Source organism: Rhamphochromis longiceps, linkage group LG14 (assembly GCF_057381845.1).
Source record: "Rhamphochromis longiceps isolate RC_006_pf linkage group LG14, R_longiceps_female_GT1.1, whole genome shotgun sequence".
In the NCBI taxonomy this organism is placed as follows: domain Eukaryota; kingdom Metazoa; phylum Chordata; class Actinopteri; order Cichliformes; family Cichlidae; genus Rhamphochromis; species Rhamphochromis longiceps.
Genome location: NC_140570.1, coordinates 36089575 through 36117387, shown reverse-complemented (window position 1 = coordinate 36117387; position 27813 = coordinate 36089575). Strand labels below are relative to the sequence as shown.

The window sequence follows — 27813 nt, the reverse complement described above, 5'->3', positions numbered from 1 at the left end:
AACTTAAAAGACATTCAATTCTACTGGTCAGCAGGATATAAGCAGTTTAATCTGACTTTTCTTCTTTTAAGTAAATAAAAAGGTAATTATCTGTAATGTTTTAAATTCATATTTCTGGGGACATTTTTATTTATTTTTTGTTATCTTTTTTACATTACTTTTATTTATTTATTTACTTTCTTTTGTTTTTCCTTAGTTTTGGGTCTCCTTTGCGATGGGACCCGCTTTTATTTTGAAGGGAGAACCATGTTTCTTCCGGCAATAATCTAATTGACATCTTCCTGTCTGTCTGTCTGCCTTGTGTGCCGCTGTTCCTATAGCAACAGCCTCTCCGGCAGCTGTGGTCCGGGTAGCGATCATTGGCGGCAGGAAAGCTATACAGTTTGTAGAGTGTAGAAAACACCGAACTAAATGAAACAGGTTTGTGTTTGTGAGACGGGAAAGGTGATCGCAGGGAGGCGTTGCGTTCCTGAATAATTGACGGAGAAACGGTGAGCTGCACCTGGCACACGTGTTTACAATCGATGCCAGAAACCGTTGAGACAGAACTGGAGGTTGAACCTCTTCCGCTGCAGCCTCTGAACATGTTCGGCTGGCAGTACCTGCTTTTAGTTACGATTATTAACATTTCGACTTACGAATGAATACCTTGGGGTTTTTTTTTTAAGAATAAGTAATAAAATCATAATTTAATAAATTGCCCTATGATGATGATGTTGATGATTATTATTATTATTAGGTAGATGCTTTGGGACAAATATTGAAAAGAAAGAATGCTTTCAAAAACTGTATTAATGTTTTTATTGCTAACAAAGCAAAACACATTTCAGTTAGCTAAAGGACACATTTTGAATAAATATAATGATTGGTTTAAAATGCAGACTGTATGTGACTGAATTTCATCACCAGGCCTCAAATGCATAATTAAATGAAACTAGATTCAATTTGATAGAGCACGAAGAAATGATCAGCATGTCAGAGAAGCTGACTTGTCTTGTGTCTGTTACTGACAACTTTGATCTAATACTTTTAAATCTTTCTTATGGTTGGTTAGTGCTACATAAATAAAGGTGTTTCAGTTTGTCACTGATAATTTATTTGCACACAGTTTAGTCTGTTGAAATGAGTCAGTGGCAGTACAACTTTATTAAATTGATTTAATCTCAAGCTCCAAGGCTATCCATTTTTTTTCCCCTCTCAGGAGGGTTTGTTTCCAGTTTTCCTTTAAATGACATCAGAAGTCATATTGAGATGGTCTGTGGGCTGATCCTGACCTTCAGATCTTATTTTAGTCATACAATCTACAATCAGAAGCCACCTTCCATTGTAACACTCTCGTTAAGAGTTCAGCTTTTCAGACAATAAATACCTCTGTTCTTTATATTGTAAAGCAAACCTGTAAAACACTTTGGAGCTCTTGAGTAGATGTAGAAATTATGAAAATGATTCATCTCAATCGCTAGTCAAGTAGATATCAAGTTTGATTTTTAATCGCTCATGTACTCGTTAAAGATCAGCAGCACCTGGAAGAAAAAACTGATGACGTTGAAGGAATAAAACTACAAAATGAAGTCGTCATGTCTCCATGTTACACTCTTATGTCAAATAAAAACAATGCATTTTAATTTTCATACGCATTTATTCACAGATGAAAAATATGCACTCTCCTCCACAGGAATGTGTAACAAGATTTGGTAGACCAATGTAACAGTGCTTCTGAGTGAACTTGCATAACTTTGATGATTTTATTGCAATGAACCTACTCCTCACCTTCCTCATCTCCCTCCCCATCAACAGAGTCAACTCCAACCTCTTCATAATCCTTCTCTAGAGCTGCCATGTCCTCTCTAGCCTCAGAAAACTCACCCTCCTCCATTCCCTCACCCACATACCAGTGAACAAATGCACGCTTGGCGTACATCAAGTCAAACTTGTGGTCAAGTCGTGCCCAAGCCTCAGCGATGGCGGTGGTGTTGCTCAGCATACACACAGCCCTCTGGACCTTGGCCAGGTCTCCACCAGGAACCACAGTGGGTGGCTGGTAGTTGATGCCGACCTTGAAACCGGTGGGGCACCAGTCCACGAACTGGATGGTGCGCTTGGTTTTAATGGCAGCAATGGCAGCGTTGACATCTTTGGGCACCACATCGCCACGGTACAAAAGGCAGCAGGCCATGTACTTGCCGTGGCGAGGGTCACATTTCACCATCTGATTGGCTGGCTCGAAGCAAGAGTTTGTGATTTCTGATACAGTTAACTGCTCGTGATAAGCTTTCTCTGCAGAGATGACGGGGGCGTAGGTGGCCAGGGGGAAATGGATACGAGGGTAGGGCACCAAGTTGGTCTGGAACTCTGTCAGATCAACATTGAGGGCGCCATCAAAGCGGAGCGAAGCAGTGATGGAGGACACAATCTGGCTGATCAACCTGTTCAGGTTGGTGTAGGAAGGACGCTCGATATCGAGGTTCCTACGGCAGATGTCATAGATTGCCTCGTTATCTACCATGAAGGCACAGTCAGAGTGCTCTAGGGTGGTGTGGGTGGTCAGGATGGCGTTGTAGGGCTCAACCACAGCAGTGGACACTTGGGGAGCTGGGTAGATGGAAAACTCCAGCTTTGACTTCTTGCCGTAGTCTACAGAAAGGCGCTCCATCAGCAGGGAGGTGAAACCAGAGCCGGTCCCACCACCAAAGCTGTGGAACACCAGGAAGCCCTGAAGACCAGTGCACTGGTCAGCCTGAGGATGGAGAGGGAAAGACAAAGTTCATGCGATACAGTTATCTAGTTTACTTTGCCGATAATGGCTCTGAATTTACCCACCAGTTTGCGAACCCTGTCCAGAACAAGATCAATGATCTCTTTTCCAATGGTATAGTGTCCACGGGCATAATTGTTAGCTGCATCCTCCTTGCCAGTGATCAACTGCTCAGGGTGGAACAGCTGGCGATACGTCCCAGTCCGCACCTCATCTAAGGAAACAGACAGACAGTTATTTAAACTGACTCACATACTGCACTGCTACATTTAGCCAATGGTAACAACGCTTACCGATCACAGTGGGTTCAAGGTCCACAAAAACAGCTCTAGGGACATGCTTTCCAGCTCCAGTCTCACTGAAAAATGTGTTGAAGGAATCATCTCCTCCGCCAATGGTCTTGTCACTGGGCATTTGACCGTCTGGCTGAATGCCATGTTCCAAGCAGTAAAGCTCCCAGCAGGCATTCCCAATCTGGACACCAGCCTGTCCAACGTGGATGGAGATGCATTCACGCTGTGGGAAGAAAGACAGGTCACTTAGATGTTCACACTTTTTTCACTACAGATGATATGGGTACCAAAAACCTTATCACTTTTTCCCCCTCCCGACCTGTTCACCATTTATCCAGGTCAAAAACCTAAAACCTAAACTAAAGAGCAAGTTAATTCAAAAGGTGTCTTAGAGAAGATAGCTACCCAACAACTGAGCACAGAAAGCAGTTTGTGAAAATAAATGGTGGTTGCTCCTTATGTATGGACATTGCTTGTGGTGTACCCCAAGGGTCAGTTTTGGGTCCAAAATTCTTCAACTTGTACATTAACGACATCTGTAAAGTGTCCAAAGTATTAAAAATGGTTCTCTTTGCTGACGATACAAACATTTTTTGCTCTGGTGATGATCTGCAGAATTTATTGGAGGATATGACTAATGAAATAAGTAAAGTGAAGTTCTGGCTTGATAAAAACAAATTATCATTAAATTTGAATAAATCTAAACTTATGTTATTTGGAAATAGTAGTTTAAATACAAATGCAAAGATTCAAATAAATGGTGTTGATATTGAAAGAGTCAGTGAAAATATATTTCTGGGGGTAATAATAGATGAAAAACTTAACTGGAGAGCTCACGTAAGATATATTCATTCCAAAGTATCACGAAGCATTGCAGTACTAAACAAGGCAAAACAGGTATTTGACAGAACATCACTTCATATTCTCTACTGTTCACTGGTTTCACCATACTTAAGCTATTGTGCAGAGGTCTGGGGCAATAACTATAAAACCACATTACATTCACTTTTTACTCTTCAAAAGAAAGCAATTCGAATCATCCACAATGCAGGTTATAGGGAACATACAAACTCACTATTTTTGCAGTCTGAAATATTGAAAATTGATGATATAGTGAAATTTCAAACAGCACAAATTCTATTCAAAGCAAAAAATAAAGAACTGCCAGGTAATATTCAGAGTATGTTTTTTTTGAAAGAAGGAAGTTATAATTTAAGGGGTTTTTGTAACTTCAAAACAATGAAGGTACGTACTACAAGAAAAGGCTTTTGTGTTTCTGTTCAAGGAGTGAAACTATGGAACAAACTGAATATGGAATTAAAGCAATGTCCAAACATAAAACTGTTCAAAAAGAGTTATAAAAATATGATCTTCTCGATCTATAAAGAAAAGGAAAATATTTAAATTAAGTGAATGTCTCTATTTAAAAACAAACAAACAAAAAATTCATGATGTGATATTATAGTATATAGTATATCAGAAATCTGTTCACTATTTTTATTACAAATTATATCAGTAAGGAAGCTGACTAAATATTCACTGATAATTTATGGGACAGGGGTGGGATTAAATAAGTGTATACTTCTTCCCACTCCCTTTCAACATGTAAATTAATCAGAATGTTTTTTTGTATGTAATTTGTATAGTATATATTTTTTTCTCTCATTTCTTTTCTAAATGTACTTGTATATTGTTCACATGTTGAAATAAATTACCAATCAATCAATCAATCAATCAATCACTAAGAGCTTTTACAGTCCAGTGGGACGCTGGGCCAGATGTTGTCACTGACTGGATATAAACCACACCTCTCCGGTGCACAAAAGGCCGAACGGAAAGCGGGGAGGAATGGGTTGTCACAACCACCAAAAATGCGCAAAGTCATCTCCCCACGCCCCAAATCACAGTTATACCCTCCAATCTTACTGATACCTAAAATTATGCGACCTGTCTGATTATCAAAGAGTAAAACGTAGTTCCGTATACTGCCTTCCATGTTCCCGTTTTTACTTTTCGGTTTAAGGCAACGCTTCCTCCCTCGTTCCTTAGAACAGCAGATTAAAAATTGCGCACCGACATATCATCAATAACCAACTGCCAACATTTAGCAGAGGTTTTTAAATTTCTTACCATTTTGTTCGTTGGTCCTTAGAGTAAAGAATAGGAAGAAAAACTCGACAACAAATCCTCCAAACCAACCGTTAGGAGCCGATCTAAGAGGAAATAATGACGCAGACAGCGCTTTCGCGCCTGGCTTGCGGAGGGGACCGAACCATTTCTTATAAATTAGGAGGTGCGCGGATTACAATATGCTTAATTTTATCCAAAAACAAAAAAACTAATCACTAGATTAATCCAAAATAAAGCAAAATGCGTCTTCTATTAATTATATAATAAAAAAATGTAAATTTTAAACGTACAAATATCTTTAATGGCTCCCTAATTTCTAGACCCTTAGATTCGCCCTGACTTCCTCGGACCGCATTTCTAGAATCATTTTACGTATCGCCTCCTGGCGGTTTGGATGATAAATGTAACTCATGTATAACTTTTAACAATTTGAGTACAACCAAGTAATTAAAATTTTAATACAGTATTAGTACAATAAAACTGAATTTAAAAATGTGTTTCTTTCTGTGTCTTCATAGCTCTGCCTTCAATTACATACGTGAAAAGATGAAACAGCCAAACAGGTCACACTGCGAAAAGAAATCGATCAAGACTATTGTTCTATGCAAAAATACAAAGGTGTATCCCACCAAGCAATCCCTTTGTATAAATTGATGTGTTTTTGTTTTCTTTCTCTTTTTATACGTATTTATTTTCTTCATAAAAACACAGTATACTCGCTGCTTCACATTTACTCACATTTCCCTTTATATTATTATGTCTATATTATTGTGTTGTCGTTCAATGATCACGTTGTTTACAGAAAGGTTTTTTTAAGCCAACAATACGAAGTTCAAAATTATGAAAACAAAACAAAACAAAAACTTCCCATCTATATGCCGCTGTTCCTATAAGCAACAGATGCTCCGGCAGTCCGGGTAATGATCGTTGGCGGCAGGAAAGCTATACAGTTTGTAGAGTGTAGAAAACTGCGAGCTAAATGAAACAGGTTTGTGTTTGTGAGACGAGAAAGCTGATCCTAGGTAGGATTCCTGAATAATTGACGGAGAAACGGTGAGCTACACCTGGCGCACGTGTTTACAATCGATGCCAGAAACCGGTGAGACAGAGCGGGAGGTTAAACCTCTTCCGCTGAAGCCTCTGAACATGTTTGGCAGGCAGTGCCTGCTTGTAGTTACGATTATTAAGTAATTTCTACTTACAACCACTTAAAGTATTTATTTGTTTACTCATCTTTTTAAAATAAATATAATTTAATTGATCACTTGACCTATTTACTAGGTATATCTTTTTGGGGGAATATTGCCCAGAAATATTACTTTTAAAAAGTAAATTGAATCAAAGAATCCGTCCATCATTACTAAAAGATGGTATAATGAAAGCTTAAAATAATATTAATATCTCCGTTGGGTGGCGGTAACTATTTCCCAAATCATTGTCCTTTAATTTAATAATAAATTAGTGTACCAGTGACTGTATAAAGCACACAGCCTTAAATATATTTAATATTTAATACTGTAAGCATGTGATTAATTCTGTTTTGTAGTTTCTAAGTGTGACCACTGTGGGGAATCAGCATGGGTGTTTGATAACAATATACAAACATGGAAGGAGGTAAGAATTTTGACTGGTATTTAAACGTTCTGCCAACTTATTTTTAAACAAGATAACAGCGGCAGTATCGACAAAACACACTTCAGTTATCTAAAGTAAATATTTTTTAGATGAAATAATATGATTGTTTTATATGCTGACTGTGCATGTATGTTTAAGATGTATTTTATTTTCCATTTTTCTGTGGTGGCCGTTCGGGATAGAACTAAAAAAAACATTACGACACATCAGCATATACTGCCGGATGCACACCTTTGATTCCCAAATTAGTTTTTTTTTTAATATTATAGACTTTCCACACTAGGCCCCAAACACATAATTAGATGAAACCAGATTAAATTTTACAGCCCCAAGCAACTGCTGTTTTATGTATTTAAATATTTAAGGTGTAAAGCTTTAAAACTGTTCTTAACAGTTTTTGAGTATTAGTGTTTTAAAAAAATTAATGCACTGACACCTTCTCTTTAAACAGCTCATGTACTCTTTATTAAGCAGCACCTTAATAAAAGAAAGTGCTGATATTGAAAGAACAGAACTACAAAACAAAGTGGTCATGTCTCCATGTTACACTCTCACATAGCATTAAAACACCACATTTATTTAAAGTTGAAAATTATACACAGGAATGTGTAACAAGATTTGGTAGACCAATGTAACAGTGCTTCTGAGTGAACTTGCATAACTTTGATGATTTTATTGCAATGAACCTACTCCTCACCTTCCTCATCTCCCTCCCCATCAACAGAGTCAACTCCAACCTCTTCATAATCCTTCTCTAGAGCTGCCATGTCCTCTCTAGCCTCAGAAAACTCACCCTCCTCCATTCCCTCACCCACATACCAGTGAACAAATGCACGCTTGGCGTACATCAAGTCAAACTTGTGGTCAAGTCGTGCCCAAGCCTCAGCGATGGCGGTGGTGTTGCTCAGCATACACACAGCCCTCTGGACCTTGGCCAGGTCTCCACCAGGAACCACAGTGGGTGGCTGGTAGTTGATGCCGACCTTGAAACCGGTGGGGCACCAGTCCACGAACTGGATGGTGCGCTTGGTTTTAATGGCAGCAATGGCAGCGTTGACATCTTTGGGCACCACATCGCCACGGTACAAAAGGCAGCAGGCCATGTACTTGCCGTGGCGAGGGTCACATTTCACCATCTGATTGGCTGGCTCGAAGCAAGCGTTTGTGATTTCTGATACAGTTAACTGCTCGTGATAAGCTTTCTCTGCAGAGATGACGGGGGCGTAGGTGGCCAGGGGGAAATGGATACGAGGGTAGGGCACCAAGTTGGTCTGGAACTCTGTCAGATCAACATTGAGGGCGCCATCGAAGCGGAGCGAAGCAGTGATGGAGGACACAATCTGGCTGATCAACCTGTTCAGGTTGGTGTAGGAAGGACGCTCGATATCGAGGTTCCTACGGCAGATGTCATAGATTGCCTCGTTATCTACCATGAAGGCACAGTCAGAGTGCTCTAGGGTGGTGTGGGTGGTCAGGATGGCGTTGTAGGGCTCAACCACAGCAGTGGACACTTGGGGAGCTGGGTAGATGGAAAACTCCAGCTTTGACTTCTTGCCGTAGTCGACAGAAAGGCGCTCCATCAGCAGGGAGGTGAAACCAGAGCCGGTCCCACCACCAAAGCTGTGGAACACCAGGAAGCCCTGAAGACCAGTGCACTGGTCAGCCTGGACAAATATAAAGCAGAGATGTGTTTCTGTTAGAGGAGTTAACCTGTGGAATAGTCATGACAGTGATTTAAAAAGGTGTAGTTCATTTTCCTTGTTTAAAAATATGTTTAAAAATAGAGTATTAGAAAAATATATATCAAGAATGAAAAGAGCAAAAAAACCCTCTTGATTCTTTTGCTTTGATGTAGTTACTTGTGTGGTGGAAAGTTGTTGTTGTTGTTTTTTTCTTGTTTGTTTGTTTGTTTTTGCTTTGTTTTATTATTTGCTTCCAGCCCTGTGTACAGGAGCTGCATGCAAAAAGATCTTTTGTTAAAAGGGTTGGCGTAATAAGCAAATGCTTCAGCCAATACCTTTTGATTAGCCTTGTCTCATGCTTTCTTGCTTTGTGGTAGATCTTTGTTCTGTCTTCACTGAGATATTTGAATGCTAATCAATAAAAAATCAAATCAAAAAAAAAAAAAAGGATGGAGAGGGAAAGACAAAGTTCATGCGATACAGTTATCTAGTTTACTTTGTCGATAATGGCTCTGAATTTACCCACCAGTTTGCGAACCCTGTCCAGAACAAGATCAATGATCTCTTTTCCAATGGTATAGTGTCCACGGGCATAATTGTTAGCTGCATCCTCCTTGCCAGTGATCAACTGCTCAGGGTGGAACAGCTGGCGATACGTCCCAGTCCGCACCTCATCTAAGGAAACAGACAGACAGTTATTTAAACTGACTCACATACTGCACTGCTACATTTAGCCAATGGTAACAACGCTTACCGATCACAGTGGGTTCAAGGTCCACAAAAACAGCTCTAGGGACATGCTTTCCAGCTCCAGTCTCACTGAAAAATGTGTTGAAGGAATCATCTCCTCCGCCAATGGTCTTGTCACTGGGCATTTGACCGTCTGGCTGAATGCCATGTTCCAAGCAGTAAAGCTCCCAGCAGGCATTCCCAATCTGGACACCAGCCTGTCCAACGTGGACGGAGATGCATTCACGCTGTGGGAGGGGGAGAGGGGAGGAGTCAATTAAATGTACACCTTTTTCTTTTAGATCAGAGTAAAGGGACACAAATTGAAAAACTGCATACATGGGAACAATGCCAATTACTCCTTGCTTTTGGGCCAAACAGTCTTTAAAAAGTATCCCAATCACAAGCATACTAGTCTTCACTTGACTGTTTTCTCCATACATTGTGTTGCTATGCGACAAATCTTTCCTTCCTTAACTACCGATGACGTACGTGCTGTTGAAATTTCAAAATGTGCGCCCTTTTCACTTGGAATCTATTACTGAAAAAACGCTTTAACGAAACCGAATATTCAAGTGATCGTGAACAAAACAAAACAATTCTCTCCGTTCACACTTCAACCACTATTTTTTTCCCCATATCTGATCTGCTCACCATTTACAAGACACTTACTAACCTAAAACACAATAACCCCCCCTAATCATTTATATATTTAAACCACACCTCTTGCATAACCATCACAGAATAAAGTAAATGTCAGTGTAGAGACATCATTTTCCCATTTCTACTTTGCAGTTAAAGGCAACACTTCCCTCCTCGCTCCTTAGAACTGGGAGGAGGTCAAAAAATGCGGAAGAAACATATCGCCCGTAACTGACTACTAAAAGTTTGCTTTTACAAGGTTTCTTACCATTTTGCTCTTTGGTGTTTACGCTAAAAAATGGCTGAAAAATCTCAGTCCTACAAACCGACCGTTAAGCGTCGACGTAACAGGAAATAATGAAGCAGATGACGCTTTCCCCGCCTAAAGAGGATTGAACCATTTCTTGAACAATAGGGTGGAGGTGGATCACTGGTATTCTTAATTTTAACCCCCCAAAATTTAGAAAAGAAAGTTAACCGCCAGGTTAATTCTGAATAAAGTAAAATAACGTATATAAATTAAAATATAATAATTTAACATTATAATAACTAAAAGCGACATTTTTAGTGAATCTATATCTTTCTTAACCCCCCTAGTTCACAAAGCCTTAGAATCGCTCTGACCACATTTCTATAACGGTTTTTACGTACCGCCCGCTGGATGTTGAACGTAGTCTAACGAGCTTGGGAAAAAAGCGTCTGGACTTCTTTAAGTTTCTTGAAGACGTTTCACCTCTCATCCGATAAGCTTCTTCAAGCTCTAAAGTTCTCTTAATTCCATGTATATACTAAGATCACTATCAAGTGGCAAAGTTTGTTTTTAGATTAATTTCAAAACTATAAAGTTTATTCAGTCTACTATATCTATTACGATCCATCTAAATACTGTTTTTCTAAATACCCAGCTTGTAGATTTACCCTACCCTAATAATGCTTACTGTTCTTATTGCGCCTTTCTCCCTTTTTCCCCTGTCTTGGCCAGAGTGATTGTTGTTGTTATTATCATAGGTTCTTGTAGGTATTGTTTTATTGCCTTTGTTAATAATAATAATAATAATAATAATAATAATAATAATAATAATAATAATAATAATAATAAGAAGAAGAAGAAGAAGAAGAAGAAGAAGAAGAAGAAGAAGAAGGAAAAACTGACCTTTACCTCGCAAACCCGAATGCGGCTGCGCTTTGTTATTGTCACGTGACCTCTGACGTTTACACAGCGCCAACTTGTCGAGTTGTTACTGGTAAATGCTAGAAATGATGAAATATCTAGTAATACGTTTTGCTGACGTTTGATTAAGAGTTATATAAGTGAAACTTTATGTTTTTTATCAGCGTTAAATTGTGCTCACCTGGTTAAACACCGGGCTGACGTTAAAGTTTGCGGTAGCGAAAGTAACTGAACGAGGAAGCGTTTCCAACGATTGTCAGCGCTGACAGTAAGTTTACTTTTAGTTCCCCGTGAAGTGAATGTCATTGTATGTTGTGGGGCATTTTATTCTTTAGTAATGGAATATTGTTTTTTCCAAAGAACATCAGCATCAGTGTTGTTAAGCTACTGAATGTTTTAAACTGACTTGCAGACTTTTTTCTAATTGCTAATTATTATTGACTGTATCTGTTCAACTACAATAACATTAACCAGAGGGATACCTTTCTTATACTACTTATATTACTACTTACTACTACTTATACTCTGGATCGCGGTGTTGGGGTTGTATGATATCTAAGGCTGTGTGTATGGTTTGACTGTACATATGCACCGCCATGTGACTGACATTTCCTGAACATTTATAAGCTCATGGGGGAAGGAGGACTCAGTCTTTAATAATGAATCTTAGTTAAATTTCTTATGTGTTAGATATCAGCAAAAGGCATTTTAACTCATCATATTAAAGCACGACAAGCAGTGGTATTCTTTTTCTTATAAAGGCTTCAGATCAAATCTACAGTCTGGACTTCTGCTAGTAATTGAATTAATGTGAACTGTAACCACTTGAGCTTTCTCTGACATTTCTTTCTAATTTCTAATGTTTGTGTTTTGTTTTAACAACAGCCCAACACTTCCTTATTAATACAACTAATAGTCTAGTAGAGGGAGTTTCCGTGCATCCGAGTCTTTCAAAGCTGATACTCAGAGATTGTGTGAGCATTACCATGATTTAATCTTCAGCCTTTCTCTAATAACTTATAAATGTGAATTTTATGGTAACCGAAAATGTCTGAAAAATAATCAGGCAGTTGTTTTTCCCTAGGTTATTTTCAGTATGCGAAACAGACAGAGGGGATCCCAGCTGGGCTTGCTGCTCCTTGCCTCCCAGGTGTTTCAATTGGGTCTGAACAATATCCCTCCCATCACTCTGGCTGTCCTGGCTCTCAATGTGTACCTTTACCTATTCCCTGCTGCCCCACTGTTTCAGGTAAATACACCAAATACACTTCTAATGATGGAGACAGAGTTTGTCCATTTTTAATGTCGACCAATATTTATACAGCACAAGGTTGGCTATTTTGTTTTATACAGTGCAGTAGCCCTGAAATAATTGTTTTAAACTGTGTTACTAAAATGTTAGAATATAATCAACAAGGAAGATATTATTACATTAATGGGAAAGTTGTTTATCAAGTAGAAAGATTATGTGCAGATCTCATAATAACTAAAGTATAATAATAATAATAACTTTTTATGATAGTATTCTAATTAGTATTTAAAAAATGTAAAAAAATGTATTATCTCCTAATTTCCTAGGCCTGTGTTAGTGTGCAGCAGGCCTACTGGTTTAAAGACTGGCGCAGACTCCTGCTGTCCCCACTGCACCATGCAGACGACTGGCATCTTTACTTCAACATGGTGTCCTTCCTCTGGAAAGGTAGAAGGCTGGAGCAACGGCTGGGTGGGCCCTGGTTCCTTTACCTGCTCTCAGTGTTCTCTCTGCTTACTGGACTGGTCTATCTAGTGTTGGAGGCGTTGCTAACAGAGCTCATGCAGGACCAGTCGTACAGCATGGCGTGTGCTGTTGGCTTCTCAGGTATAAATTATAGGGGAAAGTTCTATAATCCTTTATGTTGTAACTGATATAGAAGATTTGATCACTCTATATTTGTAAACATATATTGTATTATCTTCCTCCATATGTCATGACCAACTATTTGATCTTTTTTTCCGAAAATGGCAACATTTCCTTTTTCTTGTGTATTTATCTTTGCAACGTTTGTGCTTCTAGGTGTCCTGTTTGCTTTGAAGGTACTCAATAACCATTACTACCCCGGAAGTGTGACCTATGTGATGGGATTATCTGTGTCTAGTCGCTATGCTAGCTGGGTAGAGCTGGTGCTTATCCACATAACATCACCCGGGTGAGTTACCTGTCTGTAATTCGTATCTGTAAATTAATCAGGACTATGGATTTACTACACAGTTAAAATATAGAGATACCAGTGTGAACACTGATGCACCTAGCAGGGCAACAGCTCTTCTGCTTTAAAAATTGATTTTCTATTTCAAATTAATTTGAATTTGAATAATCCAACATCGATTCATTAAATCCTGAAATGCATTTTTAAATGGATTTTGCCAGAAGCATCAGAATCTCAGCTAAAACATGGCATTGGGTGTTGAAAGTAGACATCTGACAGATTCCAAAGCTGCACGTCACTCTCTGACCAAAATTCACTGAACCAGCAGCAAAAGGAGACAAACCAGACTTTTGAAAAACATTGCAATGAATTCCCTCTTATTTTTGCTGTTTTGCTTCCACCACGATAAAATTGCACTTCCTGCACAGCTCTCTCTCAGTGTACTTCAAGACCAATTCAATACCAAAGAATTTTCAAAGTGTCACCTTTATTTTTATAGTTATATTGAGTTTGTAATTGCAGAGAAATAGTCGATTCACTTTGGGCATGCTATTTTTCAGCAGGAACCTTAGAAAAACTCCTGGGGCTTAAACTGTTAAGCCCCAGGAATAAAATAAAAAGTGCAATATTGTAACTGCTTTAGGATGTGTTATTAATTTGAAAAAGAATATATTTAATTTACAAGTTTTAGAGGCTTTTTTCGACAGTACAAATCCAAGATAAATTATCATAATTACAATATTTCTGAGTCAAAATTGAATCGCATTTAATCCAATTCAATCAGGATCTTGTGAATCAGAATTGAGTCAGTTGTAGAAATCAGTGACAATACCCAGCCCTACTTGCAAGTGGATATAAAAAGGGGATGGGGATGTTTAATATATTTTTTAAATGGTACCTGAAAGAAGCATTAAGAAGCACAAGTACTCCGGTACAGTCGCTGAACAGAATCAGGTATTTGTGTTACAGATAATAAAAATGCAAAACGGGTTCCTCCGAAAATGGCTCAACTGTTCTCTGTTTTTTTTTTTAAATTATATTTTAGTATCAGTCAGTATCCACAGAGGGTAAGGCTACATGATGTCATTTCATGATTGAATCAACATACACATCGACTTCTCTCTAATCTAATACTGCTCCAGATTCAGATACAATTTCTTCTGCTCACTGATGTGTGATTAGTATGCAGTTAGGCTCAATGACAATTAGTAAATTAGTAAATGTCCAAAAATGCTGCAGCAAGGCTTCTGACGAAAACATCGAAATACTCACATATAACACCGCTGCTTATACAGTTACACTGGCTCCCTGTCGAATTCAGAGTCCACTTTAAGATTCTGGTTCTCACATTTAAGGCTCTTCAAGAACAAGCACCATCATACATCATTGAACTCTTACAGCCCTATGCCCCTAGTAGGTCTCTGAGGTCTTGTGGTCAGGGCCTACTTGTTATTAAGTATACGAGACTGAAAACTAGGGGTGATCGAGCTTTTGCTACTGTGGCCGCCAGACTGTGGAATTCTCTTCCTCAGAACTTAAGATCTGCTGATTCACTGATTACTTTTAAAAAACAGCTAAAAAAAACATCTTTTTAAAATTGCATTTTGTTAACTTTTGACTGTATTTTGTCTTTTTAATCTGTGCCTATACCTTGTAAAGCACTTTGTGATCTCTTATCTAGAAATGTGCTATATAAATAAAATTTTACTTACTTACTTACTAATGTTTTATTTTAGGAACCTGTTGTTTGAGGTGTTGAATTAAAATGTCCTGTAGATGGCAGTGTTTGATTAAATAGCAATAATCTATGCTTCTCTTCTTCAGGACCTCTTTTGTTGGTCACCTGTCAGGGATCCTGGTAGGTCTCCTCTACACCACCGGACCACTGAAGAAAATCATGAAGAAATGTGCAGGTCTGAATTCATGTTTTTTTTTTTTTCTCACCTGTTTTCTTACATTTATATTAACGCAGCCACTTGTAAGATGGCAAAAACACAGTGGACCAAAGTCTAAAGATTCAAGTGTGATAGAAAATATGTGATAGAACACTAGAGTCAGCTTTGAGAATTAATCTATGTACAAATATAAATATTTGTCAGTAACACTGTTTGAAGTAACACTGAAGGGCTCCCACATTGTTTCCATTTAAACAAATCAAATCAAATCACTTTTATTGTCACATCACATGTGCAGGTACATTGGTACAGCACATGTGAGTGAAATTCTTGTGTGCGAGCTTCACAAGCAACAGAGTTGTGCAGAATACAATAATTTTGCTTGTTTACATTATTGTATTCTGCACAACTCTGTTGCTTGTGAAGCTCGCACACAAGAATTTCACTCACATGTGCTGTACCAATGTACCTGCACATGTGATGTGACAATAAAAGTGATTTGATTTGATTTGTTTAAATGGAAACAATGTGGGAGCCCTTCAGTTGCTCTGCTGACAAGCCCCTGGGGGGAGCTACACCGGAGCTCCCTCAAATGAGAGCAAGACTTTCGTAAATGCAGCTAAACTTTGTGAGGCGAATTGAAAGCTAAATTGTCATCAGGTGATAGCTAGTGTCATTCTTCGGTTGCTCTAAACAGAGAGGTTGGTCAATAGGTTCAACCTAAAGCAAACTACAAATGGACTAGATCAAGCTTTCTTACAATACCTTTCCTACAAGTACCTGATATTTATATAGAATCTGCTTATTGAGAGGAAAACTGAAATAATCTGCATATATTTTCACCAGGGTTTGTGACATCGAATGGATATAACTCACAGCCCGGTGCCTACTACAGATCTTCGGGCTACTCGGGTATGATGGCAGAAAATGACTGTATACTGACTAATATATTGTAGGCTTTGCTGTCTTCACGGGATTTACAGACAATAACGAGAGTATACAATATGCCAGACTTAACCTGGTGTGTATGTGTGTCTCAGGCTACACTGGCACTGGTAGAGGACTCTCAGGAAACTATCAGTATGCACCAGGTTACACAGCAGATGCATCTTATACAGGTGGACTGACAGAGGAGGAGCAGTTAGAGGAAGCCATCAGAAACAGCCTGAATGACAGAGGTAAGGCAGGAGGGGACAGTTTTGATAAGTGGAAAAGGGTTAGAGTGATTTATTTTTTATATCTATCTGATGTCACTGGTTTATCTTTCTTTTCTTTTCTTTTCTTTTTTTAGGTCAAACCCGGCAGAGAGGAGCCCCCCCTCCTTATGGTTTCCACCTCTCCGAAGATGCCAGAGCTGAGCAAATCAGGCAAATGAGACTGAGGAGGTTTGACAGATGAATGAAACAGCGGCAAGGAAGAAGAATTTTTTACTGAAAAGTTCCAAATATTGCAACCACAAGCTGAGGATGAGTGTCCTGAATAAGAAGATCCAAAATCACAGGCTGACATATTTAAGAGGTCTTTGTTGTGTGGCGCTTTTTGTTAAGGTGGCACTAAAATGAATTAATGTCACCTATGGAAAATGGCTGTGATGCTTTATAAGAGTTCAAAGGCTAATGAGCAGTTTTTGATCTGTCTGATGACGCTGAAGACAACTTTAGATGCACGTCAGTAGCAGAGATTAAAGGTAATATTAGTTTTGAAGTAGGTAGCAGACATGGTATTAAAAATGCTGTTTAATGCTGCTTTACGTCTATACTTGAGTTGGAGAACTGCAACAAGTCTTACTTAAACACCACTATATTTACTCCAGTCGGCTAGTGTTCTTTTTTTCACACAAGCAATAAAGACGAGACAAGGTTTTGTTTAAATGGCTACAAAATGTTTACTGTGATATTTCAGCATATGTTCATCAACTTAGAGATCCAACGACAAGACAATAGAATCAGAGCTATTATCCGTGTGCTCCAAACTTCGGAAAGCCGTGATTGTAAATTCTAAGAGTCTGGATGATGAAATCCACTGACATCTGAAACATAATGTTGCAGGAGCTATCCTGGAGGTGAGCAAGACTTCTGATCTCAGTAAGCCTCTACTTATATTACTCAACTACAAAAGGCAAAAATGAAGCTGGTATTAAATTTTAAATTATGTCTTTTTTTTAATTTCCCCTAAGATCCCTTTAAATTTTTAACAGGCCAGTATTTTCAAGAAAGTTCAGCAAAGTTCAGCAAAAGATATGAACAATGTGCTCATGATGCATTCGCTCTTCAGTAAAGTTTACTGGTTCTGTCATGTTTAAGTTCAAGTCATTTATCATTAGATTGCAAAAATATGCCACATTGGGCCAAAAGTTTCTAAATTCTTCTTGATGTTTTTGCTTTCTTTTTTGTTTTCTTGAAGTTTATAAATGTTATAAATGTTGCTTTTTGGTGCACAAAACAGCTGCTTTCATGAATGCTCAGTATGTCTTTGCAGTCATACATTTATTTACACATACTGCTCATTCACTCTTTTGAGTTGAAATAATCCATGTATACCTACAGCCAAATTACATCATGTATTAAATATTTTTATAGGAAATAAAATGGAGTTATGTGTATTTTTTTTAAACAAAACAAATCCAACACCATAATACTCTAACCTTTGTAAAAAGGCACCGAGCTAGACTGATGCTGTCTGTAAGTAAAGTTAGGAGGGAACGTTTAAGAAGTACATTGCTGGCTCAGATTTCCCCTAAAACCCTGAGGCATGATGGGAAGCTTAAAAATTAGAGCTAAGAAACCCAACGAACCATACCTCAGCCCACATGGGTCCAAAACCATAATATTACAGTAGATTTGATAAAGTCTTACCATTTCAAGTGGTGAGAGGTTCAAAAGGTTGGGCATTACACATCCGGGCTCACTATCACAGTAGGTGGATTTAAATATTTTTATATCAGATGTGTGCTGACAGTTTACATAGATTGATTTTTGCAACCTGCCAAGAGGAGCGTGGGAGCTGAACGGTGCAGAGGGGGCCTGGCAGAACAGGAATGGGTGAGGCTGAAGAGTGACAGAGGGGATGACAGGATGGGGACGAGGAAGAGGTGTCTGAGTTGTCTGTCTGGACCGCGGGTGCACATTAAAGGCAGTTGTTGGCATGTTGGCGGTTCTGTTTCAGTTCGTCATCTCACATCGCACCTCCTCTGTTAACAGATCTGACTGATTAGTTCTGTGAAGAGCTCCACCTGCTGTGACACTGTCACTGAGCATTAGAGAGGAAACAGTAAGAAATGCTCATCTCCTGATTCACCCATGGAGGCTGAGTTCGGCTGAGGATTTAGAGAGGTTCAGCGATACATACACACAAACCAGATGATCCTAAATCAAAGGTTTGGAGTGTTAGATATGTGATTTTTTTTTTTAATATAAAATCATTTTATGTGTTGCCTTGTGGGTCAATTTCAAACCACCGGTGACCAAACACACCATAAAATTTCTTTTGTAAGTGGCCAAAGAACCTGGTAGTGACTGGCCTAAAATACCCGTCAGCTCTCTGACTGTGCTTATTAGCCAAGCAGGGCCACCTGGCTAACACATTCTGCATACCCACTCTGATCCACTAGAAAAGAAACACCCACTCCAGTCGATCCGGCGTGAAGGTCAATTTGTCTTTGCATCCGCCAAAGCCAGCCGAGATCACGATAGAGTCCCACGGGACCAGCGCCACTGCATAAATGAAATAAGCCCATGCTAAAAGAGGAAGCTCTCATTTTTTTAATGACTCTTCCCCCTCCCCACTGCACTGTGATTAACTTCATCACACTCAAATCCTGCTCAGCAACTCGTAAAGTCTCGTGGAGAATGGTATTAACTTGTGCAGAGGTATAAGCCCAGGGATAACTTTTAGAACAGTTATGTCACCCGTGTGCCAGAGTTACATACTGGGGTGAAATCTCCCTTATCACTCAAAGTCCACCCTTGACCTCACATAGTTTCCTGCTGATTTTGTTCTCTGCTTCTTCTTCCCTGCCCCGCAGTAGAACGATGTGGACCATCCTTTTTCACGGTCAACAGTCCTGCACGTCAACGCGGGTATTTTTTAGTTATTTTGATTAAAGAAACAATAAGCAAAAGATTCCTGATGCAGGAAATGTTTTTCAAACACACAGTTTTGATATGTGGTCAATCAAATAATAGGAATGGTTTTGCACTGTCTGTAAATATAGGCACATGTAGTCTAAAATAAGTCTTTTTCATACAAAGATTACCCCTACTTTGAAAAAATGTATAAAAAGCTCTTGAGATGGAAGATTATAAATGTATACAGTGTGCAAATACTAATAACACTAGTATTTGCACAATCTTGTAATAGTAGTGAACTATTCTTTCTTTTAGTCCTGCTTGTGTTCATTATGTAGCACACAGTATATAAACTCCAGTAACTGTGTATTTCAATATTCTGTGACGCATACAATACGATACCTGTGTTCTGCAGTAGGCTAATGCATCAGTGCTCTTTATTATATGAATATGTGATGAGCGCGTTATGTCTCTGTGTACATTGGAGTGGTTTTCCAAATCTGAAACTGAACTTTGCAGAATGCACCTTGTATGTTTAAAAACTGCCTGCCTAGTGTTAGATTTCTTTTCAGCCTCTCTTTCTGGTGTATACGCTCAGCTCAGACTGCACCGCAAGACCAGCCAGGGAAATGTGTTTGCTCACAACAAAATGTAGTGCACGCTCTAAAGATAGCGAGGCAAATAAAGCAAACATAAACACTGACAGACACGTAAAAACATGGAATTGATTGGCTCCCTCGAGCACAGCCAGCTTAGAGTCTTTATTCTTTTTCAGTGGTGATATTTGCTTCAACTTGTCTGCTTCAGCCCTGAACTGTCCACCACTTGACTAGCTTCTCGACAGCAACTTGAGGGGCTGACGGGAGTCCTTGAGTTGAGCCTATCATGCTCACTCGTTCCTCTAATATCAAGTCAAGTCTACTCTTACACCTACTTTTTTTTGCACCCAGTTGCCTTCTGTGTTGCTGTCACACAATCTCTCCCTTTTACATTCCTGTCTTTTGTTCTCCCCTCCATCTCAGCGTGTCTCTCTCTACTGCTTTAGGAATTTTTTTCCTTTGAATTTTGATTCCTCCCCAGTGTCTCTCCACCCACCTTTTCTAAAAACTCTCTTTTCCCCTTTCCTCTGTGCATCTCACTGATGCTCTTCTCTGCTTTTCCCTTGATGTTTTTTTCCATTTGTCTCTTGATTCGTCTCACACTATCTAGCGTTGGTTTTGAACTCACTAGGTCTCTCTTTTTCTCAGTCTTTCTCGGTTTCACATACGCATACAGACACTCTCTTCTCACAAGTTGCCTGCAGATCACAGTTGGCGTGTCTCTCAGTAAGCTGCAGAGTTACCAAGCTTCTTGATTCATACCAGCTATCTGGGTGACCCATTTCTGCACAAGCTCACAGTGCTGTGTTTTTATTGCTTTAATTCAACAGTACATCTACAAGTAAACTACCTCAGTGTGGTTTTCTTTCTGATTATCTGAATTTGGGTTTGGCACATTCAGTGGAGTACGGGGAGGGTGGGGGTGGGGGTGGGGGGGGACGACCGCATGGTCCACCATGTGGAGGTAGACCTTGTTATGAGGACTATACTAAACATGCTAAATAAAGTCATAAAGCATATTCATTCAGCTTAGTTTGGGTCCTGATCATCCATGAATCCCCTGCATTGACTCTGTGCTCAACTAATGCTGTGCCCTACAGTTTGGGAACCACTAGTACAAGATAAAAAAGGATAGAACCCTTTTTGCTATTTTATAGCTTGATTATAAATGATTAACTGTATTTTTTATCTGTACATATCTCAGAAAAAACATATATAAATTAAGCCCATGATACAGTACATGCAGTAAATACCAGAATAAGGAGCAGCAAAAAGTAATCATGAAGATCAAGATCAAATATTACATGTTATTTAACCATCACATAATGCTAATAGACTTCACTTAAAAAAACATATTAAAATTATGTAGTCTTCATTTTGTTTAAAAAAAAAAAAGACATTTGGAGTAACGTGACAAATGTGGATACCATGAGAGAGCGAGGCAATGCCACAAAATATGATGGAGCAGTTTTTATGTGAAATAGTCTGCCCTCATTGGAGCATTTAACTGTTTTAACATCTTACAAATATATTCTGTAAACCTGTGGCTTCTAATTTTGTTTGTAGAATGATCCAGAGTCTCAAAAGCCTTTGGAAGATTATTAAAACAGAACCAGTGTACAAACCACAAGTCATATTAAATCTTACAAAGGTACGTAAGAGCAGTATCGGTAGAGTATCCTGGTCTAAAACCTGACTGAACTTTATATATTAGCTGGAACTATAATTGAGGAAATAATCATTCAGTCCCCTGCTGAATGTGTAAGTTTGCTAGCTTAAATGAATAGTCGCTAACTTTTTTGGTATTTAATTTTAATGAAGAGAGACACTCCAAGACCACGAGAGACCAAAAATCCAGAAAAAAACATGTCATTGAGTGAAATAAGTATGTAATCCTTTACATCCTAGCCAGAATTCTGACTCCCACAGATTACCCACGTGGCACAGAGATTTCAATCAATCACTCAATCAGTTATTGATACTCCTGATACCAGCTTGTTACATGGATAAAACACACCTGTGAGAATCAGATTCTTACATTCCAACCTCTTCACCAACATAGTCAAGACCAAAGAGCTATCACAGGACATCAGGGACTAGATCAACCTGCAAAGGCTGAAATGGGCTGCAAGACCATCAGCAAGAGCTTTGTGAGAAAGTGACAACTGTTTCTGCAGTTATGTAGAAATGGAAAAATATAAAACGACCAGAAAGGTGATCATGAGCAGATGTGACATCTTGCATCAGCTGATCTCAAGAAGTCACATGATAGGGTGAGGCAAGGTCTCACAATGTTTTTACGGGAAACCTTTGCCGACAATGACCCACACCCTTTTCCCACCTCGGCTCATGTGATGAGACACGTGAATAATGGGTGAACTTCCACTTGGACTTAAACACCTGCTCTCCGCCATTTGGTCTTATAACTGAAGAAGGTTCTGGGATGAGAGGGTGAAACGTCTTCAAGAAACTTAAAGAAGTCCAGTCGGTTTTCTTTCCAAGTTCCTTAGGATGTAATTAGGCAGCGCCTGCAAAACACCATCCAAAATGTGTCGATAAAATTTAATCAGCTTTCATTTTTTATATTTAAATTTACTGACTTTATGCGTAAAATTAGAAGACATTTTTTTGCAGTTTTGTTACAATAAAAAATCATAATAACACAGGCTACTATAATTTTATTGCTGGTTTCTCATTTCACCTGCTCAGTAGTGGAAGATCTTATTTTAAACCGAGAACTAGAGAAAATAACAGGAACGCCACGTGAGAGAATTTAGTATAGAAGCAGAACTGGGTTACTGTCTATTCGGGTTTTGTGATTTTAACGACATGTGTGAAACAGATGTGTAAAAGAAAAAGAAAAAACTGTTCAGACTCCTGTGGTGAAATTATCAATTAAAACTGTGCCACGTTTTGTGACCTGCTGTAAAATCCAGTATTTAATGTTGGATAATTGCAGCTAATTGGGTGCCAGTAAGCAGACACCCCACCCACCACCACCCTGACCTGCTGTAAGTGAAACGGTGCCGGATTGATTCCTGCGTTCCTGATGAGGGCTGTACACACTGTAGGGAGAATTAGAGGAAATAACAGAGCACAACAAACAAGAAGCGCTTAGAGAATAACAAGAAAGCGTCGTTTTTCTTTGCTTCTGTTGCCGCTGCTGCGTTTCCGGACTACCTTCACCGGGGAGAGGATGCTGCATCCCCGGAATCGCTGCCCTCCGCTCATTATCCGCACAGTCTCCTCAGTTACGTTTCACTGTGATTAACGAGTGTCGGGAGTAAAAGACGACGTGCGAACAAGACAAGGAGCAGAAATTTGGAGTGAACATTAAGAAGGTTTTCATTGAGCATCCGCGAGAGAATTTTTTTGCGCGCTGCCCGCTTCAGTCGCATCACTGCCGACTTGTGTTAGACGCAAAGGAGAGGGTAAAAAAAAAGACACACTTGATATTCTCCTCTCTGTTAAATTATTTAGGAGTATCTGTTCCTCAAGCCCAACATATGCTCGTATCTTTGTCTTACATGATTGTAAAGCAAGGCTCGAAGTGGCGGTGACACGGATGAAAGCCGATGGCCAGGCGCCCCGAATTTCATCAGAAGGGGGATGCAACCTAGAATAACCCGTGTCAAATGGTAAGAGCGCAGCTTATGTCGAGAATCCGTGCACTTGCTCAGAAGTGGAGAAAAAAAACTGTGAGTTTCTGCAGCTCTCGTAAGGTCTGTTGATGTGAATTATCCCTGCAGCTTTCCACGCAACGCAAGGCAAAGAAGACCTGAATCTCGACACGTTACGGGGCGAGTGTATACTGCTGCGGCTGCGGACTGAGACAGCTACACACACCGCGGTTGAGAGCATTGCTTTCTGTCACACTTCTCTGAAGTCAGGGTGAAGGGCGCATGCATAGTTGGCGCATTGTAACTATAACGCGCCTCAGGTTTCTCCTGAGACTGTCCCTCCTCCTGACCTCTTACGCACTGGAAGCCCGGACACTGGTGACTTTTTAATGGCTTTTGTGTTCAGAAGATGGAGGGTCTTACTGGTGCTGAACGTGCTCGCGGTTGCCGGGTTCATTACTTTCTGGGCCAAGTGCAACAACGCACGCAGCATCCAGACCACCGGTCCAGAGGCCGCGGGTGATGGGAAGAGAGCCCGGGGCAACGGGACGGCACAGGGGCCCAGCGTCAGCCATGAGGTGCTGCTGAAAAGGCTCAGCTCTCTGGAGGACGTGGTGTACAGGCAGCTAAACGGTAAAGAGCACGTTAACATTTAAAGTGAAAGAACGTGTCAACTTGATTTCCCCTCAAGGAATCTGAAAAAGTTAAAAGTCAGTGTTGTCTGACTTTTTTTTTACTCCCTCTGGAGCCCTGACATGACATGTTAGAAACTAATGAATAAGCCTCCCTGCATTGTCCCTAATATTGTCTAACAGTCAGCTGCTGGATCTGGCACTCCTCTCACATTATTTCAGTAATTATGGGTCATGCATGATGAGAGTGTGCTCTCTGTTAGAAAGTCTACATCTACTGAACCACTGAAGAAAGAGTCAGCAACTACCAAGCATATTTAATACTCCAGCGTAGAGCAGCAGAGATCACCAATGGTAATTAAGTTTCCAATAAAACGTTTAATTTTAAATACAAGTGTGTCGGGTTTGGGTTTAAATGGATACATGGGGCTGTTTACAATAGGATCCAGTGAATTGATTTTCCCTGCAACAGTAGTAAGGTTATCCAGAATTGTACTTTAATTAATCTCTGAAAAGACAATGTCTTTATTGCACTCCGGGAGGTTAGAGTTTAATGTTAACTTCCGAGAAGGAGCTTTCAGGGTTCTGGTGTCTTCAGGATGCCGGATGTTTGCCAACACAGAGGTTCAAACACTGTGAAGGATGGTGTGGTATGTGTTTGTTCTCTGTCCCCCCTACAGACAGAGCGAAAGCTTTAAATCCTTCACTTGTGTAGTTTAGCCTATGTTTAGAGTTTAATTTTCTTCCCCATCATTAAATGAAGGCTTACTGACCTCAGAATGGATAGGAGGGTTTGGATTGGGAATATTTCACACATCCTATTTGTAAATTGTGTCCATAGATTGAAGATATTCTCTGTGACTCTGCGCCAACTCTGGTTCTAATGAACTCGGCCCAGAAGTTCACCTGTTTTGACAGCCACTGACAAAATACTGTATATTCATGTGAGTTTGGAGCTGTGATGGTAAGGCAGGCTATCAGCTGTGGGCAGTATAATGCATTACTGAGAGGAGAGTGACTCAGGCACACTAAAGGATCCTGACATGTAATCTTCTCTTGTTTGCCTTGCTTAGGTCTGTCCAAATCTCTGGGCCTGATTGAGGGCTTTGGGGGTCGGGGTAAAGGCGGCCTCCCCGCCACGCTGTCACCGGCTGAGGAGAGTGACGCTAAATACCTTAGGGAGAAGTACGGCTATAATGCCTACCTCAGTGACAGAATTTCTCTGGATCGCACAATACCAGACCATCGGCCTAGCAAGTGAGTACAAGTCAAGTGAGGAAACTTTAAATTGCGCTTCAGATGGTTGAGTCATCCAAATTTTACATTTTTTTCTTTGCTTCTGAGATAGCCTCCTCGAGCCTAACACAGTGGACACGGTTGACGTTTCACTTGGGGTCGTTTCAGCATTAAAAAGAAAATACATGAGCAGCATAATTTTTCCATAATCAGTGTCTCAGTTGCTTTGGATAATGTAGAACTCCCTGAAAACAGTCCTAATTTTTATTTTGCTCCAGTAAAAACTGATGTACGTGTGGATGTATGAATAAATTCAGTCTCAGATAACACACCTTTTAATGTTAATGCAGTGTTATTTATTTTCTAAATATAGCCCCCACACACACGTCAGTAATACTCAGCTAATGAGTCTTAAAACTTATTGCCTGCATTATCCAAATGTTGTGCTTGCATACTGAAGATGTTGACTTTTTTGCGACCATATGTAAGATTTGTTTTTCATTTCTCCCCAGAAAATATTCAGTTTCACCAGAGTTTCTCTACTCTCGCAGATCTTGTCTTAACTTCCACTGTGCCCCTCAACTCCCTTTTCATTATGTTATTTCATCTGGTGAAATTGCAAGCTGGAAGCACTTTGATATTTTTATAGCACCACCCTGCTTTGTAGGCATTAGATAGGTTCATTTTCTGATCCTTAGTCATCTGTTAAGAGGAGCCCAGAGCTGTTGAGTGTCACCACAAGGTTCGACGACTCATAGATTTGATCAACTCTGGAAATGCCATCAGCTGCGAACTTCAGATGAGAATTTTTGACCTGCCTCCAGCCTTACGACTTAATGACTTCTCACTATTTTATAGCCCAGCCCAAATGTTTGCACATGCTCCAGTCCTATTTCTAAGATCCTAAAATAAAAAGTGACGTATATTTAACAACTGAATAAATGATTGCTCATTGGTTTTGTTTGTTTGTTTGATAGCAGTATAGCTCAAAAAGTGAAGCATGAATGTGCATTAAAATTTAATTTAAGGGGCTGGCTTAACGTAGAAAGGATTGACTTCTAGAGTCGGCCTGGTTCTGGATTCTTTACCATTGTGAGGTAGCTCAAAATGTAATTTTTTTTTTATGTTTTAAAAACAAACAAACAAAAACTATCAAATATCAATAATAAAAATGAGAGACTTTATCTTGATGTTTTTAAGGCAATAACCCAAACAAATCTGAGTCTAGATATTTGTTTGAATCCAAGGATCCAATTTGTTCATCATGGAAAGGTGTGCATCAGAGATATGCTGTGTCAAACTGCTCTTTGTTGAATAAGTGAATTGATAAACGTGTGATTTTCCCAGGAGTGCCCACACTTTTGCATAGAGCACTGAGGTTGGCCTTGCATTAGCTGATTGGTATCAGCTGTTTCATTCATGCTTCACAGTAACTGAGTAATTCACATCTGTGTGGCAATCAGCAGACTAGTCATGTCTAATCATATCCATGCATGTGTAGAGCACAGCCATTATAAGGGGGCACAGTGGTGTAACGCAGCTCTCCCAGGCAGCCTCATCTGTGCTCGATATGCTATAGTTTTGCATTTTTAGTTTATCATAGGAAAATCCCAACCCTATAGTATTAGGTAGTAACAGTATATGCACAGAGGTGCAGAGGTTTGGGTCGAGTATGTGCTTTGGTGGCTCTCTTATTGTACCAGCTGCTTTTCACAGCATACATGAATCCTTTGGCTCATTTTTCCATATATTTCACGTCCCCCCCTTTTAGTCTTTATTACTCTCCCCCAGCCTCTTATGCTCATATCTGATGAAGTTGCACTATAAGTCTTGGTTTGACATCGGTCAGCAGGCGTTCACGCACACATTCACAGTGTGCTGTGTGTGCATGTGTAAGTCAGTGCCTGGGTACAAAATGCTTACCTCACGTTTGCACATGGTTTTATTTATGTAATGACTGCACGTTTCTATGTGTATGGTCTTCATGTCTTATCGTCATATACAAACAGCCGTGTGTATTATGTCTTCAGTAATTCTTAGTTAAGGGTTTGTAGCTTCCAGCTAGCTGATAGTGAAGCAAGTCACAGACCCTTTTTTTGAAAATCACTGATGACAAGAAAGACTGGATCCTTGGTCTAGATGAAATTCCAGTGCCCTCATTTTTCTTCTAGAAGGTCTTTTATGTTGCTTCGATCAATGTGGCCAGTGAAGCACGTTGGGGTGCGGCATTTTCAGACATAGACAGCATGTAAGCTGGGGTCAGAGGAGTCTACTCTGTTTGACTGAAGGAGATTGTGGAGAAGTATGAGAGGAGCAAGAGAAACAGAAATAGGAAAAAATAAAAACAGCATTTTAAATGATCTTCTGTCAACCTGCTCAGCTTTTCTAGGGTTATTAAACTTGCTTCTCTTTTCAGCAATGTGGTACATGTGTAGAAATAAAAGTGGACTCGTACTGCACATCAATACCGATCATAGATGTGACAGCATTAGTTTGTAGTGATGTTAAGTCTGATAAGTGCCATTAGGATGGCCATCAGCT

The 27813-nt window shown here is 39.7% G+C and overlaps 4 protein-coding genes across 8 annotated transcripts in view; 2 read left to right on the top strand and 2 right to left on the bottom strand.

The window, feature by feature from the left end:
• Positions 1–1619: 1619 nt before the first annotated feature.
• On the bottom strand, positions 1620–5338 carry LOC146654587 (tubulin alpha chain-like). Its single transcript, XM_085379869.1, has 4 exons — positions 5179–5338; positions 3049–3271; positions 2821–2969; positions 1620–2737 (listed from the first exon to the last, which is right to left on the bottom strand). Exons 1-4 carry the CDS (start codon positions 5179–5181, stop codon positions 1760–1762), a joined length of 1353 nt encoding a protein of 450 aa, XP_085235995.1. The 5' UTR covers positions 5182–5338; the 3' UTR covers positions 1620–1759.
• Positions 5339–7250: 1912 nt separating this feature from the next.
• LOC146654586 (tubulin alpha chain-like) lies at positions 7251–10246 on the bottom strand. Its single transcript, XM_085379870.1, has 4 exons — positions 10135–10246; positions 9250–9472; positions 9022–9170; positions 7251–8477 (listed from the first exon to the last, which is right to left on the bottom strand). Exons 1-4 carry the CDS (start codon positions 10135–10137, stop codon positions 7500–7502), a joined length of 1353 nt encoding a protein of 450 aa, XP_085235996.1. The 5' UTR covers positions 10138–10246; the 3' UTR covers positions 7251–7499.
• An 824-nt stretch (positions 10247–11070) lies between these two features.
• Positions 11071–17694, top strand: LOC146654585 (rhomboid-related protein 4-like). 5 transcript variants are annotated; one of them, XM_085380890.1, is made up of 9 exons: positions 11071–11305; positions 11923–12011; positions 12122–12286; positions 12627–12895; positions 13091–13223; positions 15048–15136; positions 15965–16030; positions 16159–16296; positions 16410–17694. In XM_085380890.1, the coding sequence occupies exons 3-9, from the start codon at positions 12246–12248 to the stop codon at positions 16514–16516; spliced, it is 843 nt and encodes a 280-aa protein (XP_085237016.1). In that variant the 5' UTR covers positions 11071–11305; positions 11923–12011; positions 12122–12245; the 3' UTR covers positions 16517–17694. The 5 variants fall into 5 exon arrangements, with proteins under 5 accessions (XP_085237016.1, XP_085237013.1, XP_085237015.1 ...); XM_085380887.1 differs by having other exon boundaries at positions 12616–12895; XM_085380889.1 differs by lacking the exon at positions 11923–12011.
• Positions 17695–22843: 5149 nt separating this feature from the next.
• galnt17 (polypeptide N-acetylgalactosaminyltransferase 17) overlaps positions 22844–27813 on the top strand; it is a 31275-nt gene continuing 26305 nt past the window's right edge. The window contains exons 1-2 of the mRNA XM_085379655.1: positions 22844–24037; positions 25110–25293. Of these exons, the coding sequence (XP_085235781.1) occupies positions 23794–24037; positions 25110–25293 (428 nt within the window). The 5' untranslated portion in view covers positions 22844–23793. The remainder of the gene's footprint in view (positions 24038–25109; positions 25294–27813) is intronic.